General features: G+C 36.8%; 2 protein-coding genes and 1 long non-coding RNA gene across 8 annotated transcripts in view; 1 reads left to right on the top strand and 2 right to left on the bottom strand.

Annotated features, from left to right (window-relative positions):
- The window catches only part of PUS10 (pseudouridine synthase 10), a 71546-nt gene extending 68985 nt beyond the window's left edge, over positions 1-2561 (bottom strand). The window contains exons 1-2 of one of the 5 annotated variants that reach the window (XM_008526013.2): positions 2067-2516; positions 447-600 (exon numbers count right to left, since the gene is read on the bottom strand). The gene's annotated coding sequence lies outside the window, so the exon portion shown is untranslated. Of the gene's footprint in view, positions 1-446; positions 601-2066 lie in introns of all 5 variants that reach the window. The other 4 variants (XM_070572637.1, XM_070572638.1, XM_008526014.2 and 1 more) reach the window with 4 other exon arrangements.
- A 64-nt stretch (positions 2562-2625) lies between these two features.
- PEX13 (peroxisomal biogenesis factor 13) overlaps positions 2626-23373 on the top strand; it is a 26729-nt gene continuing 5981 nt past the window's right edge. The window contains exons 1-2 of the mRNA XM_008526019.2: positions 2626-2760; positions 17226-17920. Of these exons, the coding sequence (XP_008524241.2) occupies positions 2669-2760; positions 17226-17920 (787 nt within the window). The 5' untranslated portion in view covers positions 2626-2668. The remainder of the gene's footprint in view (positions 2761-17225; positions 17921-23373) is intronic.
- LOC139075556 (uncharacterized) overlaps positions 21347-23373 on the bottom strand; it is a 23754-nt gene continuing 21727 nt past the window's right edge. Inside the window, exon 2 of one of the 2 annotated variants that reach the window (XR_011526066.1) lies at positions 21347-23095. This is a non-coding gene — a long non-coding RNA (uncharacterized lncRNA). The remainder of the gene's footprint in view (positions 23096-23373) is intronic. The other variant, XR_011526067.1, reaches the window with a different exon arrangement.

The following is a 23373-nucleotide window of genomic DNA, read 5'->3' as shown; positions in this document are numbered from 1 at the left end:
AAAACCTCCCACACAAATAAATTAAATGAAAATATTTGAGTACTTACTGTCTAAAACAAGGTGCTACTCTTTGCAATTTGAATAAACTCATTTAGAAACATAATATACAGAGAATGGGGTAAAATCCAATATAATTCTCTTTTACCAGGAAGGAGGGATGGGGCAAAAATAGATATTCTTCTGACCAATGAATCAACTAACATTACTCTAAAATGAAGAACTATTGATATTTTATAAAACAATGATTGCATGACAATGTTGTGGCATGGTATAACCGTTGTCACGCAGATAAAAGACAGTGGCACGTTTTAATGTGTGCAGTTTCATAATTCAAATGAATTGCTTCAAATTTGTGGGAGAGTGAAGCTGTTATCAACTGCTTACTATGAAGATGTGATTCTTAGAATTAGTTTGTGTTTTCCAACCTTTTAAAACCCAATACTTACTCGTAAGCTTCTAAATGTTTGTGGCCACTTATCAAGAGTAGATCCTTGACACAAAATAATGAGGCAGACGGGTATACAGTTCTACAGAACTCTTCACCATAAAAATCAGTTCAGCAGCCAGGACTAAACAAAACAGATTGCCTCTGGTTGGGTTCTAATTCAGGTGAATATGTGAGTTGGCAGGAAGAGAAAGAGAAGAAAATCAGGCTTGTCTGGACACACCAGAAAGAAGTTTCAGACACCTGGATTGGGAAACACTGATTTAGGGTTCCCTAAGTAAATCTGAGCTCTAGGGCATTTTTATGCAAATGTACAGAATATGTGGAGAATACCCTCTACATAATGAAGCTCTGTGCAGTCATTATTATCTACAAGTGATCTGAATCCCTTCCCCCAGCCCATTTAATCTGCTAGTTTGACGGTGAGAAGCGGTTGGAATTCTGTGAAGGCCTGATTATAAGCATTTAAAGCATATCCCTGATTGCACTTCCCTCACAAATAAACTGTTTCTGTCTCACCCTTCAAGTTATCTTTTCTCCTCCTTTCTATCAGTTAGAAGTGAATTAAACGAAGTTAAGAATTTCATTTAATTCAGAATTAACCTTTAACTCAGAAAAAGAAACAAACCCTCCTGTCTAACAACTAAGTGATGAGTATGTGCCTAAGAAGGACACTTTGTATCAAAGACTTCCCTGGGATTTAAGTTAATAGTTTCATTAAAATGTATGCTTTCTTCGCTTTGGCTTAAGCATTGAAAGTTTATCTCCCCAGTAGGTTCACTAGAATAAAGGTATCAGGCAACAATCTAGCGACTTCTCAAGCACCTTAACATTAAAGGAGGAAATACTTATGCCTTAAATTTGGTTGTTTCATCTTGATGTACACCACTGAAATAACAGGATTGCATAAGACATCAGAAACCAGTTGTTCCATAGGAGATTCATTATCTTTGAAAGGAAGCTCTGAGAAATGCATCCCATACTGTAAGATTTTCATTGTTGGTTGCCTTTGTTAAGATTTTTGCTTTTCGTTTACGTGTTCGTTTAACAGAAAGAGCTGGAACAAGTCATTGGAACAGAACCTCCTCCCAAGTGTCAGGATCCCTACAGGGATCGAGTGCCCTCTCTCGAGTGATAACTGGCTCAGTCTCTGGTTTACTAGAGGAGAGGACAGACTTTCTCTTTACCTCTCGGACGATTACAGAAACCATTCACTGCAAACAGGGAAGGAGCAGGGAATGTGAAAAACCACCAAAACGACCAGATTGAGTCTCACAACCTGTGATTTTTAAAACTCATTTCCACAGAGAAGGGTGTCATTCATCTCGTGGGGGTGGGGGTGGGGTCTGGATCTCCAAAGAAGGTGCTGACAACTTCACAGCGCTACCGATACACTCAGCTGTGGAATCTACTCTAGACTCTTGGAAATTCATCCAAGGTCTAAGCTCGAGTTTCCCCTTTGGCCAAGCAAGCCCTTCCCCCCTTCCGTCAGGTCCAAGAAACTTCCCACTCACCCCTCCTTGCTAACAAAGACGCTCCAGCTGGAAGGAAACGACCCCCTCCATCCCCAACTCTCCAGTACCCAGTCCGCACCCCCTGACCTCAGACCTCCCTGCCTCACCTTCTCCCAAGACGTCGGAGCCTGAGATTTAACCCCTTGCAGCCCTAAGAGGGAACGGGGAAGACTAAAGACAACGCACCTATTGCGTCTAGCAATTCTGTTCCCCGAGGAAACGAGAGCTTTATAACGAAAGTACCAGCCCCTCTCGCGAGGACTGAGTGAACTCTCCCCTGCTTATTTGTAGGGAAATCAGTAAAACTGCTTAGGATGCCGCCACACACCCCACCTCCCCGGAGAGTGTAGGACAGCTAGGGACGGAGCTCCTGGCCTGAATTGCACTAGTCCTGGAGAAGCCTCCTAGAGACTCCTACGTCTAGGACATTGTAGCCGCTGCCAGAAATATCGATGAGACCTTACCCTCAGGTTTAGAATGCAAATTCTTTCTAGGGCAAATGAAAAAGAGCGTTTCTCGCTCTTGGATTAGTAGTATCCTCACGTCCTCTGGCCCAGCTGGCAAAACACAACAAGCTCCGTTCTGACTGCAGGGGTGGGCGGGGTGGAGGGCTCGGTGTTCTGCCCGTTGTGCCTGGCGCGTGAGGTCCTGGTGAACCCCGGCCTGGAGAGCCCCGGCGCCGAGCAGGAGCCGAGCGGAGGCGGAGGAGATGGCATCCCAGCCGCCGCCGCCCCCGAAACCCTGGGAGACCCGCCGAATTCCGGGGGCTGGTCCGGGACCAGGACCCGGCCCCACTTTCCAGTGAGTAGGGGATTCTTCAGGCCGCGAGTTTGGTGGGCCGGAGCGGGGACTTGGCAGGAGGCGGTTGAGGCCGTTGTTGGCGTGAGTGGTCCCCTCCCCCTCTCAGCCAGCCCCCAAGCTTGAGGGGTCCCAGTGGGGCCGGGGCGTCTGTGCGGGAGTGTAGCTGTCGGACAGCTGTTTCTGAGCCGGCGGGTCTGGGTAGCGACGTTCGCCAGGGGGCTCTTGAGCGCCTCTCTGGGTCGCGGTGCTTGGAAGAAAGGGGGCGGCTTCCTGCCCCTTTGCGTTTGCGGGCCACCTTGAGAGAACCGCTTGAGCCCCGTCAGAGCGTCAGACTTAGAGTCTCGAGCAGATGAGAGTGGCATTTGCCCAGCCACGGCTCTGTAGGGAGCAAAGTCTCTCGTGAGAGCTTTTAACAACTTCTTCAGAAGTTGATGAAAGCCCAGAAGGTCGGTTTGACGCAACTGGAATCCAAGCCTATAGACTTCGCGTTCTTTTCCAGCATAACTCAGCAATGTTTTGGATAGAGATTTAGAGAAGCAACTTTAAAGCCAGAGTTCTAAATCTGAGGCCTGTGGATGGCCTTCGTGTGCCAAATAGTGTGTGATTTTTCTAAGGCCTGTGGTTTTTTTGTTTTTAATCAGTATTAAATCGAGCTTCAACTCAAAAGAGGTTAAAATAGGGTGAAAGAAGAGTTTCACAGCCTTGTGTCCGGTGTGGGGTAGCTCTGGACGTCTTAATTCAGATGGTGAGATTCAGCTGTCAGATCACCTACTACGGTAGGTTTACCTAACATAGGAACATCCTGAACATTCTGGAATGTGTTTCTGCTATGTTCTGAAATCTTGTAATCTTGTATTTAAGCGCGAAGATGCTTGAACACAATAGCAACTTAATTTAGTAATGATAGTTACATAAAAAATAATAAGCTTTAATTATGCTGTTAAGTTGGAGTGACACTTTCTGCTACCTTTTTTATGAGTGGTTTGACTTTTTAAAAAAATTTGCACTGCTCTTTCGAAGACAGAAGTTTTATTCTTGCATCTGTTAAAGTTCTGCTATGTAAAATTACTTTTTTTTCTTTTTTTTTCTTTTTTGAGGAAGATTAGCCCTGAGCTAACATGTGCTGCCAATCCTCCTCTTTTTGCTGAGGAAGACGGGTCCTGAGCTAACATCCGTGCCCATCTTCCTCTACTTTATATGTGGGACGCCTGCCACAGCATGGCTTGCCAAACGGTGCCATGTCTGCCCCCAGGATCCGAAGCGTGGAACCCTGGGCCGCCGAAGCACAACGTGTGAACTTAATCGCTGCGCTGGGCCAGCCCCTAAAATTACTTTTTTTCGTTGTGAATTATTTTAAACATGTAAAGACCGGTACAAGTAAGATAATAAATACTTGTGTATTCACTCTTAGCTTTAAGAAATAACATTTTGTCAAGTTTGCCTCAGGTTTTTTTAAAAATAAAAATTAGACAGTTAAACCCTTCCATTCTTTCGTGGGGTAACTGCTGTCCCTATTGGTGTTTAGTGTACCCAATTTTTCAAACTTTTTTTTTTAATTGAGGTAACATTGGTTTATAAGTTTGTGTAAGTTTCAGGTATATATCATTACATTTTGATTTCTGTGTAGACTACATTGTGTTCACAGCACACGTGTGCCCTTTTACTCCTTTCTCTCTCCGCTCACCCCCCTTCTCCTCTGATAACCAGCAATCTAGTCTCTGTGTCTATATGTTTGTTTGTGGTGGTGGTTATCTTCCACATAAGGGAAATCATTCGATATCCGGCTTTCTCTGTCTGTCTTGTTTTGCTTAGCATAATGCCCTCAAGGTCCATCCATATTGTTGCACGTTGTAAGATTTCGTCCTTTTTATGGCTGAATAGTATTCCATTGTATTTATATATCACATCTTTATCCATTCATCCGTTGATAGGCACTTGGGTTGTTTCCAAGCCTTGGCTATTGTGAATAATGCTGCAATGAACATAGGTGTGCATATATCTTTTCAAATTAGTGTTTTCATGTTCTTTGGGTAAATATGCAGAAGTGGCACAGCTGGATCATATGGTAGTTCTAGTCTTAATTTTTTGAGGAATCTCCATCCTGTTTTTCATAGTGGCTGCACCAGTTTGCACTCCCAGCAGTGTTTGAGAGTTCCCTTTTCTCAGCATCCTCTCCAACACTTATTTCCTTTCTTGTTAATTATAGCCATTCTGACAGGCGTGAGGTGATATCTCATTGTAGTTTTGATTTGCATTTCCCTGATGGTTAATGGTGTTTGAACATCCTTTAAGGTGCCTGTTGGCAGTTTTATATCTTTTTTGGAAAAATATCTGTTCAGATTCTCTGCCCATTTTTTAGTGGGTTGTTTGTTTTTGTCCTTGAATTGTGTGAGTTCTTTATATATTTTGGATATTAACCTCTTATCAGATACATGATTTGCAAATATCTTCTCCCAGTTGTTAGGTTGTCTTTTTGTTTTGTTGATGATTTCTTTTGCTGTGCAGAAGCTTTTTAGTTTGATGTAGTCCCATTTGTTTATTTTTTCTTTTGTTTCCCTTGCCTGAGAAGACATGATATTCAAAAAGATACTGCTCAGGCTGATGTCAAAGAGAATACTACCTGTTTTCTTATAGGAGTTTTATGGTTTCAGGTCTTACATTCAAGTCTTTAATCCATTTTGAATTAATTTTTGTGTCTGATATAAGATAATGGTCTACTTTCGTTTTTTTGCATGTGGCTTTCTAGTTTTCCCAGCACCATTTATTGAAGAGACTTTCCCTTCTCCATTATATGTTCTTGGCTCCTTTGTCAAAAATTAGCTGTCCATAGATGTGTGGTTTTATTTCCGGGCTCTCAATTCTGTTTCATTACCTCTGTGTCTGTTTTTGTACCAGTACCATGCTGTTTTGATTACTATAGCTTGGTAGTATATTTTGTAATCAAGGAGTGTGATACCTCCAGCTTTGTTGTTTTTTCTTAGGCTGGCTTTGGCTATTTGGGGATTTCTGTTGTTCCATATAAATTTTAGGATTCTTTGTTCTATTTTTGTGAAAAATGTCGTTGGGACTTTGATAGGGATTGCATTGAATCTGTAGATCATTTTAGGAAGTATGGACATTTTAACTATGTTAATTCTTCCAATCCATGAACACGGAGTATCTTTCCATTTCTTTATGTCTTCTTCAATTTCTTTGAACAATATTTTATAGTTTTCAGTGTACAGGTCCTTCACCTCTATGGTTAAATTTATTCCTAGGTATTTTATTCTTTTTGTTTCGTTTGTAAATGGGATTGTATTCTTGATTTCTCTTTCTGCTATTTTGTTGTTCACATATACAAACATAACTGATATTTGTTGATTTTGTACACTGCATCTTTACTATATTTGTTTCTAATAGTTTTTTGGTGAATTCTTCAGGGTTTTCTATATATAAAATCATGTCATCTGCAAGTAGTGACAGTTTTACTTCTTTCTTTCCAATTTGGATCCCTTTTCTTTTTCTTGCCTGATTGCCCTGGCTAGGACTTCCAATATTAAGTTAAATAAGAGTGGTGAAAGTGGACATCATTGTCTTGTTCCTGTTCTTAGAGGGATAGCTTTCAGTTTTTCACCATTGAGTATGATGTTAGCTGTGGATTTGTCATATATGACCTTTATTATGTTGAGGTACTTTCCTTCTATATCCATTTTATTCTGAGTTTTTATCATAAATGGATGCTGTATCTTGTCAAATGCTTTCTCTGCATCTATTGAGATGATTGTGTGATTTTTATTTTTCATTTTGTTAATGTGGTGTATCATGTTGATTGATTTGAGGATGTTGAACCATTCCTGGAATAAATCCCACTTGATCATGGTGTATGATCCTTTTAATGTATTCTTGTATTCAACTTGCTGATATTTTGTTGAGGATTTTTGCATCGATATTCATGAGTGACATTGTGCTATAATTTTCTTTTTTTGTGTTGTCCTTGTCTCGTTTTGGTATCAGGATAGTGTTGGCCTTGTAGAATGACTTAGAAAGCATTCCCTCCTCTTCAATTTTTTGAAAGAGTTTGAGAAGGATAGGTATTGTCTTCTTTGAATGTTTGGTAGAATTCACCAGAGAAGTCATCTTGTCTTGGACTTTTATTTTTAGGGAGGTTTTTGATTACTATTTCGATATCCTTACTGATGATTGGTCTATTGAAGTTCTCTATTTCTTCTTGATTCAATTTTGGGAGGTTGTATGGTTCTAAGAATTTATCCCTTTCTTCTAGATTATCCAATTCGTTGGTATATAGCTTTTCATAGTATTCTGTTATAATCCTTTGTATTGCTGTGGTGTCCATTGTAATTTCTCCTCTTTTGCTTCTGATTTTATTTATTTGAGTCTTCTCTCTTTTTTTCTTGCTGAGTCTAGTTAAAGGTTTGTCAATTTTGTTTATCTTTTCAAAGAACCAGCTCTTAGTTTCATTCATCTTTTCTATTTTTAGTCTCTATTTCAGTTATTTCCACTCTGATTTTTATTGTTTCCTTACACTGATTTTGGGTTTCATTTGTTCTTTTATTTGTTTGCTCTTTTCTCTGTTTTCATACTTTATTTTATAGTTTAGTACTTAGGTTTGTGTGTACATTATATAAATATAAATATTTTTGTTTAGTATGTTTTTACATTAAATAAATATTTTCAAACTATATGTATCATTTTGCAAAATGTGTTTCCACTAAATATTATTTATTTTGACATTCTTCTTGTTCATAAATGTAGCTGTAGTTTATTTTAACTACCATAGGATATTATATTATATTAAAGCAAACTATTTGTTTGTTCCGTTGTAGGTATTAGAGTAGTAGTTCTTATGTACTTAAAACTGCTGCAGTGAACATTTTTGTGCCTTTCTCCTTGTGCACATTTCCAAGATGTTTTCTAACATGTTCCTGAGAGTGGAATGGCTTGGTGGAAGGGTATGCTTGTCTTCAAGTACTGACTATTGCCAGGTTACTCCCCAAAGTGCTTGTATACCAGTTTTTACATTTTCGTAGCAAGGTATTCTGTTTCTCTATGATATTCCAACAGTCTGTGTTATGTTTTAGTACTGTGTTTTTCGACCTAATGGGTGTGAAATGGTATTTCATCTTTAATTTTCACTTCTCTGATTAGTAATAAAATTGAGCATATTGTTGAATTATTTGTTAGCCATTTGAGTTTTTCCTGTTGGTCTCTTTTGCCCACTTTTATATTGGTTTTACCTTGGCTTATCAATGTGTAGGAGTACTTTCTTGTTCATACTAATCCTATTTTGTTTGGATGTTTTTAATATCTTCTAGTCTGTGGCTTGTCTTCTTATTTATATTCATGTTCATTTTTGTTGTACAGATACTTTTAATTCTAAGATAGCCAAAATTTTCGTATTTTATTATTTGTACTTTTTGTGTCTTGGTTAAGAAATCCTCTCTACCTCAAATCGGGAAAATTTTTTTCAATGTTTTCTTTTAAATGTTCTGCTTTTCACATTCATATCTATAATCCACCTGGAATGTACTTTATGTACAAATAATCAATGTGAAATAGGGAATCTAGGGAATCATTTTTTTTTTTAACTGGCACCTGAGCTAACGTTTGTTGCTATTCTTCTTTTTTGTTTTTTTCTTCCTTCTTTTTCTCCCCAAAGCTCCCCAGTACATAGTTGTATATTCTAATTGTAGGTCCTTCTGGTTATGGCATGTGGGACACCACCTCAGCATGGCTTGATGAGTGGTGCCATGTCTGCACCCAGGATCTGAGCTGGCGAAACCCTGGGCTGCCAGAGCAGAGTGCGAGAACTTAACCACTTAGTCACGGGGCCAGCCCCAGGAATCTAATTTTTTTTCAACATGCATAACTAATTGTCCAACACCATTTATTGAATAGTCTATTCCATACTAGTTTATAATGTAATCTATATCATATCAAGTTTTCCTAAATGTATGATTCTGTTTTGGGGCCTTTCTTGTATGTTCCGTTGGCCTATTTGTCTGTTCTTATGCTATCACTGCACTGTCTTTATAAAAAATTTTGATATCTGGTATGCTAGGAGCCTCTACATATTGCTGTCTTTCAAAATTTTCTTTGTTACACTTACCCTTTAAAAAAAAGACATACTGGGATTTTATTGGAACTTTTAGTTATAGATCAAGTAAGTCTTTCCATCCGTGAATATTGTGTAAGGTACAATTGGTGAGAATTTTGACCTTTTTTGCCTTAAATAATGTTTTGTAATTGTCTCCATGAAGTTCTTTCCCAGTTTTTCTAATATAATAGATATTATATCTAGCATAATGTCAGACTCTTCATTTGTTCCGATGGATTGGTTGAAATTCTCTTGAGTTCCATGTTGACAATCCTGTCATTTACAAATAAGCCTGTAAAGATAGCCCCCATCCTTGTATTAGTCCTTACTTTCATTGGAATGCTTCTCATGTCTATTAAATATGATGTTTGCTTTTTGCTTTTGGTAAATGTCTTGTCAAACTTCTCTCTACCTTGCTCAGATTTTTATTAAATTTTATGGAGTATTAAATGTTATGAATGACTTTGCTATATCTGTTGAGATCATTACATGTATTTTTCTTTTAATATGAAAATGTGGTTTATTGCATCAGTTAACTTCCTAATGTTGAATCATCTTTGCATTTCTGGATGAACTCTGTTTAATTGTGATTTTATTTTTAATACAATGCTGAATTCTGTTCTCATATTTTAAGATCTTTGTGTATATATCTTAGGTGAAATTGGCCTATAATTTTCTTTCTTTGTATTATATTTTTCTGGCTTTTTATCAAAAGTTTTATAGCTACAGAAATTTTTCTTTTGAGTCTAATTTTTATTCCTTTATGGACAGACTATCTTCTCTTTAGTAGCCGTTAAGATTTTACATGATACCTTGATCCTCTGCAGCTTTATTAGGCTCTTTCCAGGTGTGAATATTCACACACACACACACACACACACACACATGTATAGTTTTTCCTCCTACTCAGTAGCTACAGTGTTCATGCTCAGGAGCTAGTGTTCAATCTGATGATTAATGTCTTTCTTTAATTCGGGAAAATTCTCACCATTTGTATCTTTAAATATTGTTTTGAGCACTATTATTCCCATCTCTTCTGGAACTCCTATGAAATATTATATCAGAAATAGTTTCCACTACAAGTAACAATATCTGGCTTACTGTGCTTTGGACTATAAAGACATTTATTGTTTAGTTGACAAGAAGTCTAGAGATCTGCTAACTCAACATCATCATCAAGGGACCTACATTTTTCCTGGCTTCCTTTTTTTTCTGTCAGCTTTCTAACAGTTTTGGCCATCTCTGTCTTATTCTTGCTCCTTTGAAAGGAATTTTTTTTCCTCTGGCTGCTTTCAAGATTTTCTCTTTGTTTTTAGTTTTCAGCAATTATGCTTTGTTAGGTTTCAATGTGGTTTTCTTAGTATTATTTTGGGTGGGATTCATAGAGATAACTTGAATCTGATTTGATGTCTTTCATTAATTTCCGAGGAGTCTCAGCCATTATCTCTTCAAGTATTATCATTTCTCCCCATCATCTTTTCACTCCTTTGACTCCAATTACGTATTTGCTCTATATTTCACTTTATACCCTGTCTCTTCTGGAATTGTCCCTTGAGAAACATCTCAAAATGGGTTTTTTCTTTCTCCTAACTTTTGACTCCATAATTCCTCAGTGCCTTATTCTCTTGTGCTTTAAACAGATAATTTTATATTTTCTCTAGCTTTTCTAGTTGTCTTTAGTGGGAAGGTTAGTCTGATTACCTAGAATGCCATTTCTTGAAGTAGAATTCCTCAAGTTCTATTTTTCCACTCTCTTCCTTAATGTGCAACAACTAGTTTTCTTCTTGCCTCATAGTTGCGAGGTGTGCTGTTGGGCGTCATGTCTAAGGTTTCTAATGGAATTTTTTCATATTTACATGTTTTTATTTCGTTTAAATTTTTATTTCACAAATATTATTGCTTCATTTATCTCTTTGAGCATTTTAAACATATTTAAAGTCTTTGTTGAGCTGTTACATAAAATTAGTTTTTCTTGAATGAATTTTCATCCTCATTGTTGATTTTTGTTAGCTTGGTTTCCTAGTGTTTTTATTTCTTCGTGTATGGCATTTTTGATATGTTTATTCTGAGTAAGAATTTTTGAGTTCTCTTTTCTCTCCTTTCCCTTTTTCTACATTTACCTCTTTCTGTCTGGTAGATTACGTGTTGCCTGTACCTGTCTCTCAGCACCCACCCACCATTTAAGAATCAGATATAAAAATGGTGGTTTAGATTTAAGATACCACAGATTAAGTCACTGAGTCAAGTAGTTAACTTGTTTCATTTCCCGGGTTTGAGGCCTTATCAGAATCTTCCCCCATTGTTAGCTCTGTAACTTTCTAAAAATCCTGAACTATTGTCAGCAAATGTTATAATCTCTTTTTAGGAGCCAGGGTGGTGCTTTCCAACCCCCAGTTTCAGGTAATGAAGTAGTTCCATTTGAGTGGAGCACTTTTAGTTCTTGTTATTTCCTAGAAACCTGAGTCCTGGCTGTCACTGCCTAATAACAGACCCAGAATTGAGGAGGCCCTTAGCTTCAGCCTCCTTCATTTTACATTTCCATTTAGTTTCTGTTCCATAAATCTAGATGTGCCTGTTTGTTCTGTTTTATCTATTATTGCTCCTACTTTGGAGCAGTGCTGTTTCATCAAAACCTAAATGTACCACACTATTTGATAATCTTCTGACCTTTTTTATGGTTTTGTTGCCTTTTTATGTGATGTGATACAGTCTGAAGTAAACAACATCACTCATGAATTGTTCTTGCCAAAAATATTAACCCGATTCTAATCAAACCTTTAAATGCAATCTTCAGTTTAACTGAATATATAGAGGATAGAAGTATAAGTTAAACAACATTTCGGGGAAACACAAATCTGGACTGTGGGACATTCTAGAAGAAAACTGGCTGGACTCTTCAGAAAGTCTAGGACATTTAAACAAGTGGGATTGTTTTAGTTTAGAAGAGAGTAAGGACACAAACAATGAAATGCAGTGTGTGAATCTTAATTGAATTTTTGTTAAAAAAAAAACAGCCTAAAAGATATTTTGACCCTTACAACTCAGTGATAAAAAGGCAAATAACTTAATTTTAAAAATGGGCAAAGTATCTGAATAGACATTTCCTGAAAGAAGATCTAAAACTGGCCAGTAAGCACATGAAAAGATACGCAACATCATTAGCATCAAGAAAATGAAAATCAAAACCACAGTGAGATACCACTTCACACCCACTAGAATGGCTATAATAAAAAAGACAGCTAATACCAAGTGTTGACAAAATGTGGAGAATTTGGAACCCTCATACACTGCTGGTAGGAATGTGAAATGGTGCAGTGGCTTTGGAAAATAATCTGGCAGTTTCTCAAAAGGTTAAACAGAGTTGCCATGTGACCCAGCAATTCCACTCCTAGGTTGTATATCCAAGTGATATGAAAACATATGTCCCCACAAAAATTTGTACAAAAATGTTCATAGCAGCGTTAGTCTTAATAGTCAAAAAAATAGAAGCAATCCAAATGTCCATTAATTGATATATGGATAAATATAATTTGGCAATAAAAAGTAACGAAGTACTGATACATGCTACTGTATGGATAAACTTTCAAAACATTACGTTAAGTAAAAGAAGCCAGTCACAAAATACTACATATTGCATGATTCCAAATACAATAGAACTTTATTATTGGCAGATTCTGAATTCTCCTGCTCACTAAAATTTATTTGTAACCCGAAAATCAATACTCGCAGCACTTTCGTGATCGTTCACAGGCTTGCATATTGCAGTGGGAGTTCTGAGTCATCTCTCAGCTGAGGTTGAGCAAAGCAACACTCTGGCTTCTTGGTTCAGCTCTCATACCCTGTAAACAAGTGTCCTTTTCACAATCTATGTAGTGCCACATTTTTCACATTTTTGTTGGTGATTTTGCTGTTTTAAAGTGGCACCTAAGCATAGTGCTAAAGAGCTGTCTAGTGTTCCTAAGCCCAAGAAGGCTGTGATGTGGCTTATGGAGAAAAATACTTGTGTTAGATAAACTTTGTTCAGATGTGAGTTATAGTGCTGTTGGCCATGAGTTTATTGTTCATGAGTCAACAGTGTATATTAAATAAGGTGTCTTTAAACAGAAACATATGTAAAGCAAGTATATGTATTGATCAGTAGACGAAAATTTTGTAAGCAGAGGCTTCAAGGAGGCTAACCCTTTGTTTTCTCCACAAGCAATGATTTGGTGTTTGCTAATTCAGTGTTTGCACTTTATGAAACATAACTATCACAAAAAAAAAGAATGAACTATATAGGAAATGTCCAGAGTAGACAAACCTATAGAGACAGAAAGTAGATTGGTGGTTGCCTGACTGGGGGAGAGCAGGAAATGGGGAGTGACTGCTAATGAATATGGGGTTTCTATTTGGGATGACTAAAATATTCTGGAATTACATATGATGATGGTTGTACACTTCTGTGAATATATGAAAAACCATTGAATTTTACACTAAGTGGGTAAATTTTATGGTCTGGGAATTTTATCTCAATAAAGCTGTTTAAATAAAGACATTTGAGGGTAATGGATATGTTTTGAATATCAATTGGATAAAGATATGGAATTGTTAACTTTCAAAGATGGGAAAATGGTATTACGGTTTTATATGAAATACGTTTATTCTTAGGAAATGCGTGCTGAGGTATTTAGGAATAATTTATCAAGTCTACAAATTAATTTCAGAAGTTTCAAGAATTTTTAAAAGATGAGAGAGAGAAAGCAAATGTGTCAAAATGATAACAGTTGTTGAATCTAGATAGAAGATGTGTAGGTATTCATTGAGGTGTTTTTTTTTTCCTCTTTGAAACTTTTCAAAATAAAAAGTTGGATGGGAGAGACTCTTTGCACATTCAGCACTAAGAATTCATCTTGTGTCCTTTTAAGTCTTGGGCCTGTTTAGTTGTTCTTATTGTGCTGGTTGTAACAGAAAGCAACACTGTACATGGACACTGAAGACACTTGTGTATGCCAGAGAAAGACAGCATTAAAACCAGAGAAGAGTAAGAGGAAAGCTATTTTTTATTACCAAATATTTAAATTTAATTCCCTATAAGTTTTAAAGTAACATACTCATCACGGTTTATGAAACAATATGAGGATATGTAAGGAAAAAATAATCTCTGTTAATAGTCTCTGTGACATATGTGTATTAAATATTCACTAATGAGAGTAGCATAGTGTTTGTATGTACCTATTATATGCTAAGCACCATAGTAGGTGATAGAGAAACAGAGCTCCTTTGAGGAGCTCACCTTGTACAAGAAGAGGCAGATGTGTAAACAAACGTAAGATACTGTACAAAGTATGGACAGAGAGTTGTGGGAAGGACTTCAGATGATGGCAGAATAAGTAATTGGGGGGGGGGAAACCCCTGTTTAGAACAAGTAGAAAGCTAAGCAGAATATAAAACATCTGCTTGAAAGCATTATAGAGCAAATAAGAAGATAAAGATTTATGGAGCCCGGATCCAGGAAAGATGAAAATCCACAAAAGTGAGCATGGCATTTGAAAATACTTTTCCCACAGAAGCTTCTGATGATTCCTGAACAAGCAGCTTAGATGATGAGAAGCTAGTTGAATAGCGCTTTTGACAGACTCTTGGAGCATGGTTAGAATTCAGAGGTCCTCCAAGAGATGGTACTGATAAATTACCCAACCTGTGTTAGGACCCTGAAACGATACATCTAGATAGGATATAAAAGAAGTAGACAGGCCCTTACAGGAACAGAAGCCCAGCTTCAAATCATCTTAGTTCCTGAAAATGGGATATTAGCCCGAGCAGCCTGCCTGAACCAAACTAGAGGATAGTTCAGTAAACAATAACCAAAATGAAACACATCTAGAGGAAGAGAGCATCATCTAGAGTCTCAAATTATTGCTACAAGTCTTATATGTCTGATGAACAAGCGAAATCAAATAGCCAGACCCAGGAGGACATTAGAAAACATAAATGGAAACTAAGTAAAACAACAGATGAAAAAACAGATTCATAGGGACTCTAGATAATGAAATTACCAAAGAGACTTTAAATTAACTATGTTTAATATGTTGAAGGCAATAAAAGAAAAGATAAAGAATTTTGGTAGAGAATTGGAAACTATTAAAAAGAAAAGGAATTTCTAGAAAAAAAAATAACCGAAATTAAGAACTCATTGGGTTTAACAACAGATGCGACACCACTACAGAGAAAACTAGTGACTTAGAGCAGTGCTACTCAAAGTATGTTTTGTAGCTACTAAGAGTCTATGGACTGGCTGCTGTTTTTCATCTATATGTTATTAGCAATCCACAAAAAGACAGTGAAACTTGTACCAGAGTGTAAAGCAACGTGGACACTGAGCACACTATTTAGTTCAACTGGCATTTTCTTGATAGCAAAACTTTGTGAAGAAAGAATTTGTTGATTTACTTTATGGTGCAAGGTCCTTATCTCGTGGTTCATTGACCCTTTGAATAGCAGGGACTTAAAGGATAGTTGGGAAGAAAATATCCAGAATGAAATACAAAGAGACAAAATACAGAAAGGAAAAGAATAGATTTAGGGGATGAAGCAAGGTATAATTTACAAGTAGAAAGATGAATAGTCCTATAACATTAAAGCAGTGCTTCTCAAAATGTTTGTATTGATGGCCAATACTTTTTATAAAACAATAAAAATATCATAGCAGTGTCAAATTACTTAAACAATCTCATTTTCTTTACTTTTCTCTTTATAGTTTGGTACAGATGGTTCATAAACTTAGCACTGATCCACAGACCACAGTTTAAGTAGCATGATAACCAAAGAAATTGAATTCATAATTAAAATCATTCCCAATAAGAGAATTCCAGACCCATATGACTTTACTAGTAAATTTCACAAACTTTTAAGGAAGAAATAATGCCGCAAACTTTTCTAGGGACTAGAAAAGAGAGAAATGCTCTCCAACTCTTTTTAAGAGGCTAGTAAATCCTTGGTATTCAAACCTGTCAAAGACAATACAATAAAAGCAAATTAGGACATTATCACTCATGAACATAGATACAAAAAAGTCTTCAAGAAAATATTGGCAAACCAAATCCAGGAATATATTGTGGCCTACTTGGTTTTACTTGAGGAATGTAGGTTGGCTTTAACATTTACAAATTTATGTAGTTCATCATATTAAGAATATAAAGGAAAAAAATCATATAATCATCTTGATAGATGCCAAGAAATCATTTGATAAAGTTCGACGTTCATTCATGATAAAAAAGTCATAGCAAATAGAGATAGAAATAGAAAAGAAACTACTAAATCTACAGCAAACTTACAGCAAACATAATAATTAATGGTGACATATTGAGAACTTCCCCTTTGAGGTCAGGAATGAGACAAGGATGCCTGCTATCATCACTTCTATTCAAGATTGTACTGCAGGTTCTAGGTGCAATGTCTTAACCAATGCTGTAAGAATTGAAAAGGAAGAAATAAACATACCACTATTCACATACAGTATAACTGTAAATCCTTAAGATTCTAGAAAATCCAAAACAACGTTGCTAGACCTAGATACAAGGACCATATTCAAAAAAGTCAATTATTTCTATTTAACGGCAACAAAGTGAAATTTTAGAAAGATACTATTTGCAGTAGCACCAAAACAATCAAATATATAGGAGTAAATCTAAAGAAAGACCTCTATACAGTAAACTATAGAACATTGAGACTCAATAAAGTTATTTTTGAAAACTATTATTGAGAAAAACTTTAAAAGACCTAAATAAACAGAGCATACGTTGTATTCATGGGTTGAAACTCTCAGTCTTATAAAGATGTCAGTTACCTCAAATTAATCTGCAGATTCAATGTAATCTCAAACAGACTCTCAATAGGGTTTTTTTGGGGAGAGGGGTTTGGATCTTCAAGCTCTGATTCTAAAATGTATGTGGAAATTCAAATTAGCCAAGACACTCTCGAAGATGAAGAATGTTGTAGGACGACTTGTTTTATTGGATAATTGGACATATTATAAAAGTATAGTAATTAAGGTGATACCTTTTAGGTGCAAGGATGGACAAATATCTAGTTGTAACTAACCCTGAGAAAATGGACAAGTGTCTTACAAAGAAACCACAGATTGAAGATAATACTAATAATCCTAGCATAAGCAAACAAGAAAATAGCAGAGTTCAGTCAGCTATTTTATCTTAGCCATTTTGTCTTAACACTGAGATTCTAAGCATCTGGGTATTAGAAGCTGTTCCTTACTCTTAACACATCTTCAGTAGAATCTGTTGTAACACTAGATATATAGGAGGTATTTAATAGTTATTTTGAATTGCAGGTATTGTGTGCTGAAGTTACTATTTTGAATCTCTTTTGGTTTTAGATCTGCTGATTTGGGTCCTACTTTATTGACAAGACCTGGACAACCAACGCTTACCAGAGTGCCGCCACCTATTCTTCCAAGGCCATCACAGCAGACAGGAAGCAGCAGTGTGAACACTTTTAGACCTGCTTACAGTTCATTTTCTTCTGGATATGGTGCCTATGGAAATTCATTTTATGGAAGCTATAGCCCTTATAGTTATGGATATAATGGGTTGGGCTATAACCGCCTCCGTTTGGATGATCTTCCACCTAGTAGATTTGTTCAGCAAGCTGAAGAAAGCAGCAGAGGTGCATTTCAGTCCATTGAAAGTATTGTGCATGCATTTGCCTCTGTCAGTATGATGATGGATGCTACCTTTTCAGCTGTCTATAACAGTTTCAGGGCTGTATTGGATGTAGCAAATCACTTTTCCCGATTAAAAATACACTTCACAAAGGTCTTTTCAGCTTTTGCATTAGTTAGGACTATAAGGTATCTTTATAGACGGTTACAGCGAATGATAGGTTTAAGAGGAGGCTCTGAGAATGAGGACTTATGGGCAGAAAGTGAAGGAACTGTGGCTTGCCTTGGTGCCGAGGACAGAGCAGCTAATTCAGCAAAATCTTGGCCAATATTCTTATTCTTTGCTGTAATCCTTGGTGGTCCTTATCTCATCTGGAAACTGCTGTCTACCCACACTGATGAAGTAACAGGTAAGAGTAAGAAAATAGTTTTAAAAAACCATATAACAATCTCAAATTTCAAGAGCAGATTTGTTAAATTAGCATTCTTTATATTTATTTGTATTTAATATTTTGATCCAGATGTATTTTCAGTTAAGAACTTCAAAACTGGAAGAGGAATATGTAACAAAAGCAGGCTTGTTGATTTATTCATTGTTAGTTCCATTTAACAGCATACGTTACCTAACTACTGTTTATACGATACTGAACTTGATGCTGTGGAGAATACAAAGATACATAGGACATGATGCCCCTATCTTTCTAAAACTTACTGCCAGGGAGGTGGGTGAGACACATATACAGGTAATTGTAATGAGACAAAAAGAATGTGATAAGGAGGGGCCAGCCCAGTGGTGCAGCGGTTAAGTTTGCACGTTCCGCTTCTCGGTGGCCCGGGGTTCACCGGTTCGGATCCCGGGTGCGGACATGGCACCGCTTGGCAAAAGCCATGCTGTGGTAGGCGTCCCACGTATAAAGTATAGGAAGATGGGGACGGATGTTAACTCAGGGCCAGTCTTCCTCAGCAAAAAGAGGAGGATTGGCAGTAGTTAGCTCAGGGCTAATCTTCTTCAAAAAAAACAAAAACAAACAAAAGGATGTGATAAGGAATGTGATAGTTGGGGAGAGAGGGACATAAGGCTTATTGAGCCTTTTTTATATGCAAGACACTGTACTACATATTTTGTTTTTTATCTCATTTAATTCTTACAACAACCCTAAGAGATAGGAATTTTCCTTCATCCTTGTTTTACAAGCGACAATCTGAGGTTCAGAGAAGTCATTTGCCCAAGATCATATCTTTAATAAGGCAGAACTAGAAACAAAACCAGGCCTGTTTGCCTGTTAAGCCCCTATTCTATCAACTGGTACAGAGTGCTGTCTCAATTTAGAAAAGTGAAGCTAATGTTTTTTGGCTACTGGCATCCAGGAAGAAGTGGCATCTAGGTTAGATTTGTGAAGGATAGGTAACATTTCATCAGTTAGGTGGGGGAAGAAAAAGATTGTCAGCTTGAACAGAAGTACATAGGCAGGAACTATGAGATTTGTTTAACAGATGTCCTATAGTGTTGAATAGAAGGATTATAAGAAATAAAGCTGAGAAGTTAGGTTGGAAGCTAATAGTGGAAGATCTTAATTTCCGTGGCAAGACTTCATCTTCATTTAGTAAGGAAAGGGTGATGTTTTGTTTATTTTTGTTGTTTGTTTTTAATTTATTTTTAAGCAGACTTGTGACATACATATAAACAGTGCCCTAAAGAGGTCAGTCTAAAGTGCTTAAGATAGGTCAGTGAAAGTTAAAACAGGTTGAAATTGGATGGTAAGATTCATAAAGAATTTTGGGTTGTATTTACCTTTGAATTCCCAAAGCTAACAACCTGCTCGGCACATAGAAGGTGTTTAGTAAATATTTATTAATTGGGGGATATCAATTATGATGCTTTTGCATTTGACTGAATGAGAGATAATGAAGGCCTGAACTAGGGTGTGTGAAAAGCAGGATAGATACAAGAGATTTAGTTATTAGCAAGATGTGGTGCACAGAGGGAAAGGAGGAATCAAAATGCCCTTCACCTTTAAATTTGAGTTATTAGAGGGATAATGCTTTATTTATTAATTCAGTAAATACTTGTTGAGTGCCTACTACATGCCAGACACAATTGTAGAAGCTAGGGATGTAGCGTGAATAAAACAGATTGAAAAATTCCTGCCCTTGTGACTATCAAGTGGTGCGAGACAGCAATAAACAAGTCAAATATATAGTAAGTCAGAAGGTAGTAAGTGCCATAGGAAAAAAAAATAAAGCACAGAAGAGTATTGCGGAGTGCCAGGGTTAGAAAGTGGGGTTACAGAGCTACACATAGTCAGGGAAGGCCTCCCTGAAGGATGTAAGGGAGTAAGCCTGTAGCTGTTTGAAGGAAGTTGTTTGAGGCGTAAGGAACAGCCAAAGTATTTAAGTGGCAACATACCTGACATGTCATGTGAACAGCAAGGACGCCAGTGTGAATGGAACAAAGTGAGAGTAGCAGGAGATGAAGAAGGGAAGAGTACGGTGAGTAGATGGTATAAGCCTTGTAGACATTTCTAAGAACTTTGGCCTTTATTCTGAAATGGGAAGCTATGGCAGAATTTTGAGCAAAGGAGTGATAGAATCTGACTTAGGTTTTAAAAGGAACACCTTTTTGCTAAGAACACTCTTTAGGTAGAGCTAGGGCAGAAGAGACCAATCTAGAGTCAAGAGGCCATTATAGTAATTCCAAGTGAGAGATGATGGTGGCTTGGCTCGTGGTGGCAGTGATGCAGGTTCTGAGATGGGGTCACATTCTGGGTATGTATTTGAAAGTAAAACCGATAAAACAAATATAAGGAAATCACGTGGAACAACTGGCTTGTGAGCGATTATTGTTACTTTGGTTAGAGTTCTATTGAGTTCAGTGTGCCAGTGGGACATCCAAGTGGAACTTGAGTAAGTTTCAGAGAGCAGTCTAAAAGGCAGGAAAGGATCTCAGGAAAGAGGTGAAAAATGAAAGATTTAAGAGTCAGCCACTAGAAGTTATAGTTGAAATAGTATAAGTGGATAATATTACTGTGGTAGAGAGAAAACAAGAGAGAATAAGATGGAAATCAGGAGGAATGGAAGTAGAACTGTGTTTGAACTATGTTATTCCTGTATTCTAGAAGCAGAGATGAAAGGAGGAAGTTTCAGGAAGGGAACGTTTCATGGTGTCAGTTGCTTCAATAAGATAAGATCAAGAACTGAGAAAAGATTAGATTTGGCAATTGGAGCTCATCAGCTCCAGTGAGTAGTTTTAGTAAAGTGGAGGAGACAGAATTATGGAGAGGGATAAGCAGTAAATAAAGTCAGAAGATGTGAAAAAAGAAAAGATTGGCAACGAATAGAAGAAGAGAAAAAAAGAATAGCCTAATTTGGTAAGAGCAAGCTGATGTGGTTGTTTTCTGTTTTGCTTTGTCTTTTAAGAAGTGAGGAGATCTGGGAATATATTTAGGCTGAAAGAAAGTTGTCAGTAGAGAAGGAGCAATTTAGATAAGGGAGAGACATAGAGGGGTCAAATGAAGAAGCCTTCTATAAGATATAGGAGATGTGATCCAAGGAACCAGATAAAAAGGAGGTCCAGTTTTTTGTCCGAGGCAAAAGAGGGAGAAATGGGTAATGATACAGAGAGATTTTTGAGGAGAAGTGATATTGAGGAAGCCTAAGCCCTATGACTTCTTAGCTGCTTAGAGCAGGGGTCAGTAAACTGTGGCCCTTTGGCAAAACCTGGCTTGCTCCTGTTTTTATACAACCCATAGCTAAGGATGATTTTTTACATTTTTCAATAGCTGGAAAAAATTAAAAGAATATTATTTGTGTCATGAAAATTATATGAAATTCAAATATCAGTGTCCATTAGTAAAGTTTTATTAGAACTCAGCCAGACTCATTTGTGTATGTATTGTTACAGCTGCTTTTGTGCTACAAGAGCAGAATTGAATAGTTCGCAACAAACTCTCATTGCTTCGCACTTGGTCCACACACTACAAATCTCAGTAATAGTTATAACTTGACAGCATGTTGAGTACCACATGTATGGTTATACTACGATCTTTATTATGAGTGCATACATGCCACACAAGAAAAGAAGAGCAAAATGGACTTTGAATGTCACACTTTTAAGGCACAGTATAGTTTGGATTTTTTTGTTATTGAATTAGGTGGTAATGCATTGCATTTATTGTGTAGTGACACCATAGCTATGTTAAATGGATACAATATACATCAACATTACCAGACTGAGTACACATCACAGCATTCCCAACTCACAGGAAATCAACTGTCAGAAAAATCAGAAAATTTAAAATGGAATATCTCATCACAGTAGAGTTTCCTCACCAAAAAAAAAGGAAAGAAAAAAAAAAAAAGGCCTGCAACCAAAATAAGTTTCTGAGAGACTCATTTGTCAGATAAGTAAGGAAATCTGTTTACTGATGGTGATTGCAACAGCCAAAGAAATGTGTCCAGAGAAAGTAAACTAGTTTAAGACTATTAGCCTTTCAGTGATAGCAGTTTCTTGAAGAGTTGACGGAATTTTGAACAAGATCAACAGTCAATTTAAAACAAGGCAAATGATTTTGAATGGATTCCTGTGGCTCATCATGACCCAACAGATATTATAGATACTGCTCAGTTGTTTATTGGAGGAGTCAGTGTTCCATTTTAAGTGACTGAAGAATTGGCCTCTATGAATAGTCTGCATGGAACAACTACAGACAAGAATATTTTCAAAGAAGTTTAAAAAAAAAACAGTAATTCAACACATCCTGAAGTGGAATCTGCTAAGATGTGTTGCCACTGATGGTGGTGAAAATATGTATCGAGCAGAAAAATGTTCAGTTGGGCAAAATTTACAGAGTTTGTGAAAATATAAAGTTTTTAAAAGTCTATGGTTATTCATTGTATTACTGATCAGGTACATTGCAGAAAATGTTTAAATTTATTCGTGTGTTATTGAACTAGTAGTGTCAAAGGTGAACTTCAGTCACTCTTGTGGCTATAACTGTTGTCAGTTCTGTGATTTTTGTCAGATGTAGAAGCTGGAGCTCCTGACTTGCCCTACCAGAGAGCAGTTCTATGGCTTAGCAGTGGTTAAGTGTTATTACTGTTTTTTAAAAATCAAGATCAAGACTAAAATTTTTCTCAACAAGAACTACCGTCAGCCACTGTTATTAAACACTTAATAGCTTTGGAAATCAGCTTTTGCTGCAGACTTGGTAATGTTCTTAATGAATTCAACCTAAAACTATAAGGCAAAATAGCCCTTATATGCAAAACTTACATTGGAATATTTTGACAACAGCTAATATTGTTTAAATCACAAGTAATGTCACACTGCTTTATATATCTCCCAGGCTGTCAAAAGTTAAAAATAAGAAGCAATATTTCCATTCCCACACAAACTTGAAACAGGTATATTTCCCCAGCTCAAATACAGTGCAGAAGTGTTTTTTGGAGCTCCGTGCAAGTGCAAAAGTAATTTCCATATTTCAAAATCCATTTTAGCTGTGCAGTTGAGGAGCTTCCGCTTAATCTTGATTTGGAGTGAAATATTATCGTACCCCCAAAATATTCCATTCTTCTTAGTAGTTAACCTGCATTTCAAAAAAAGAACTCAATTGTATTATATTTTGAATTTTGTCAAAAAATTACGGAAAAATTTTGTCTCTCTTTATATAAGTAACTATACAGTATCTTCAATTTTGCCTCATGGCCTGCAAAGCCTAAAATATTTACTATCTGACCCTTTACAGAAAACATTTGCCAACCACTGGTTTAAAGTAAAGGAGGTAGAATTTTGAGCTTGAAGAAAAGGGAGAAGTTCATAATAAATATCCTAGTGAACGTATTGTTGATTTTACATAGTGTTAAT

The sequence above is a fragment of the Equus przewalskii genome, chromosome 14 (genome assembly GCF_037783145.1).
Source record: "Equus przewalskii isolate Varuska chromosome 14, EquPr2, whole genome shotgun sequence".
In the NCBI taxonomy this organism is placed as follows: Eukaryota; Metazoa; Chordata; class Mammalia; order Perissodactyla; family Equidae; genus Equus; species Equus przewalskii.
Note: the sequence above shows the minus strand (reverse complement) of the source record. Positions and strands in the feature narration are given on the sequence as shown.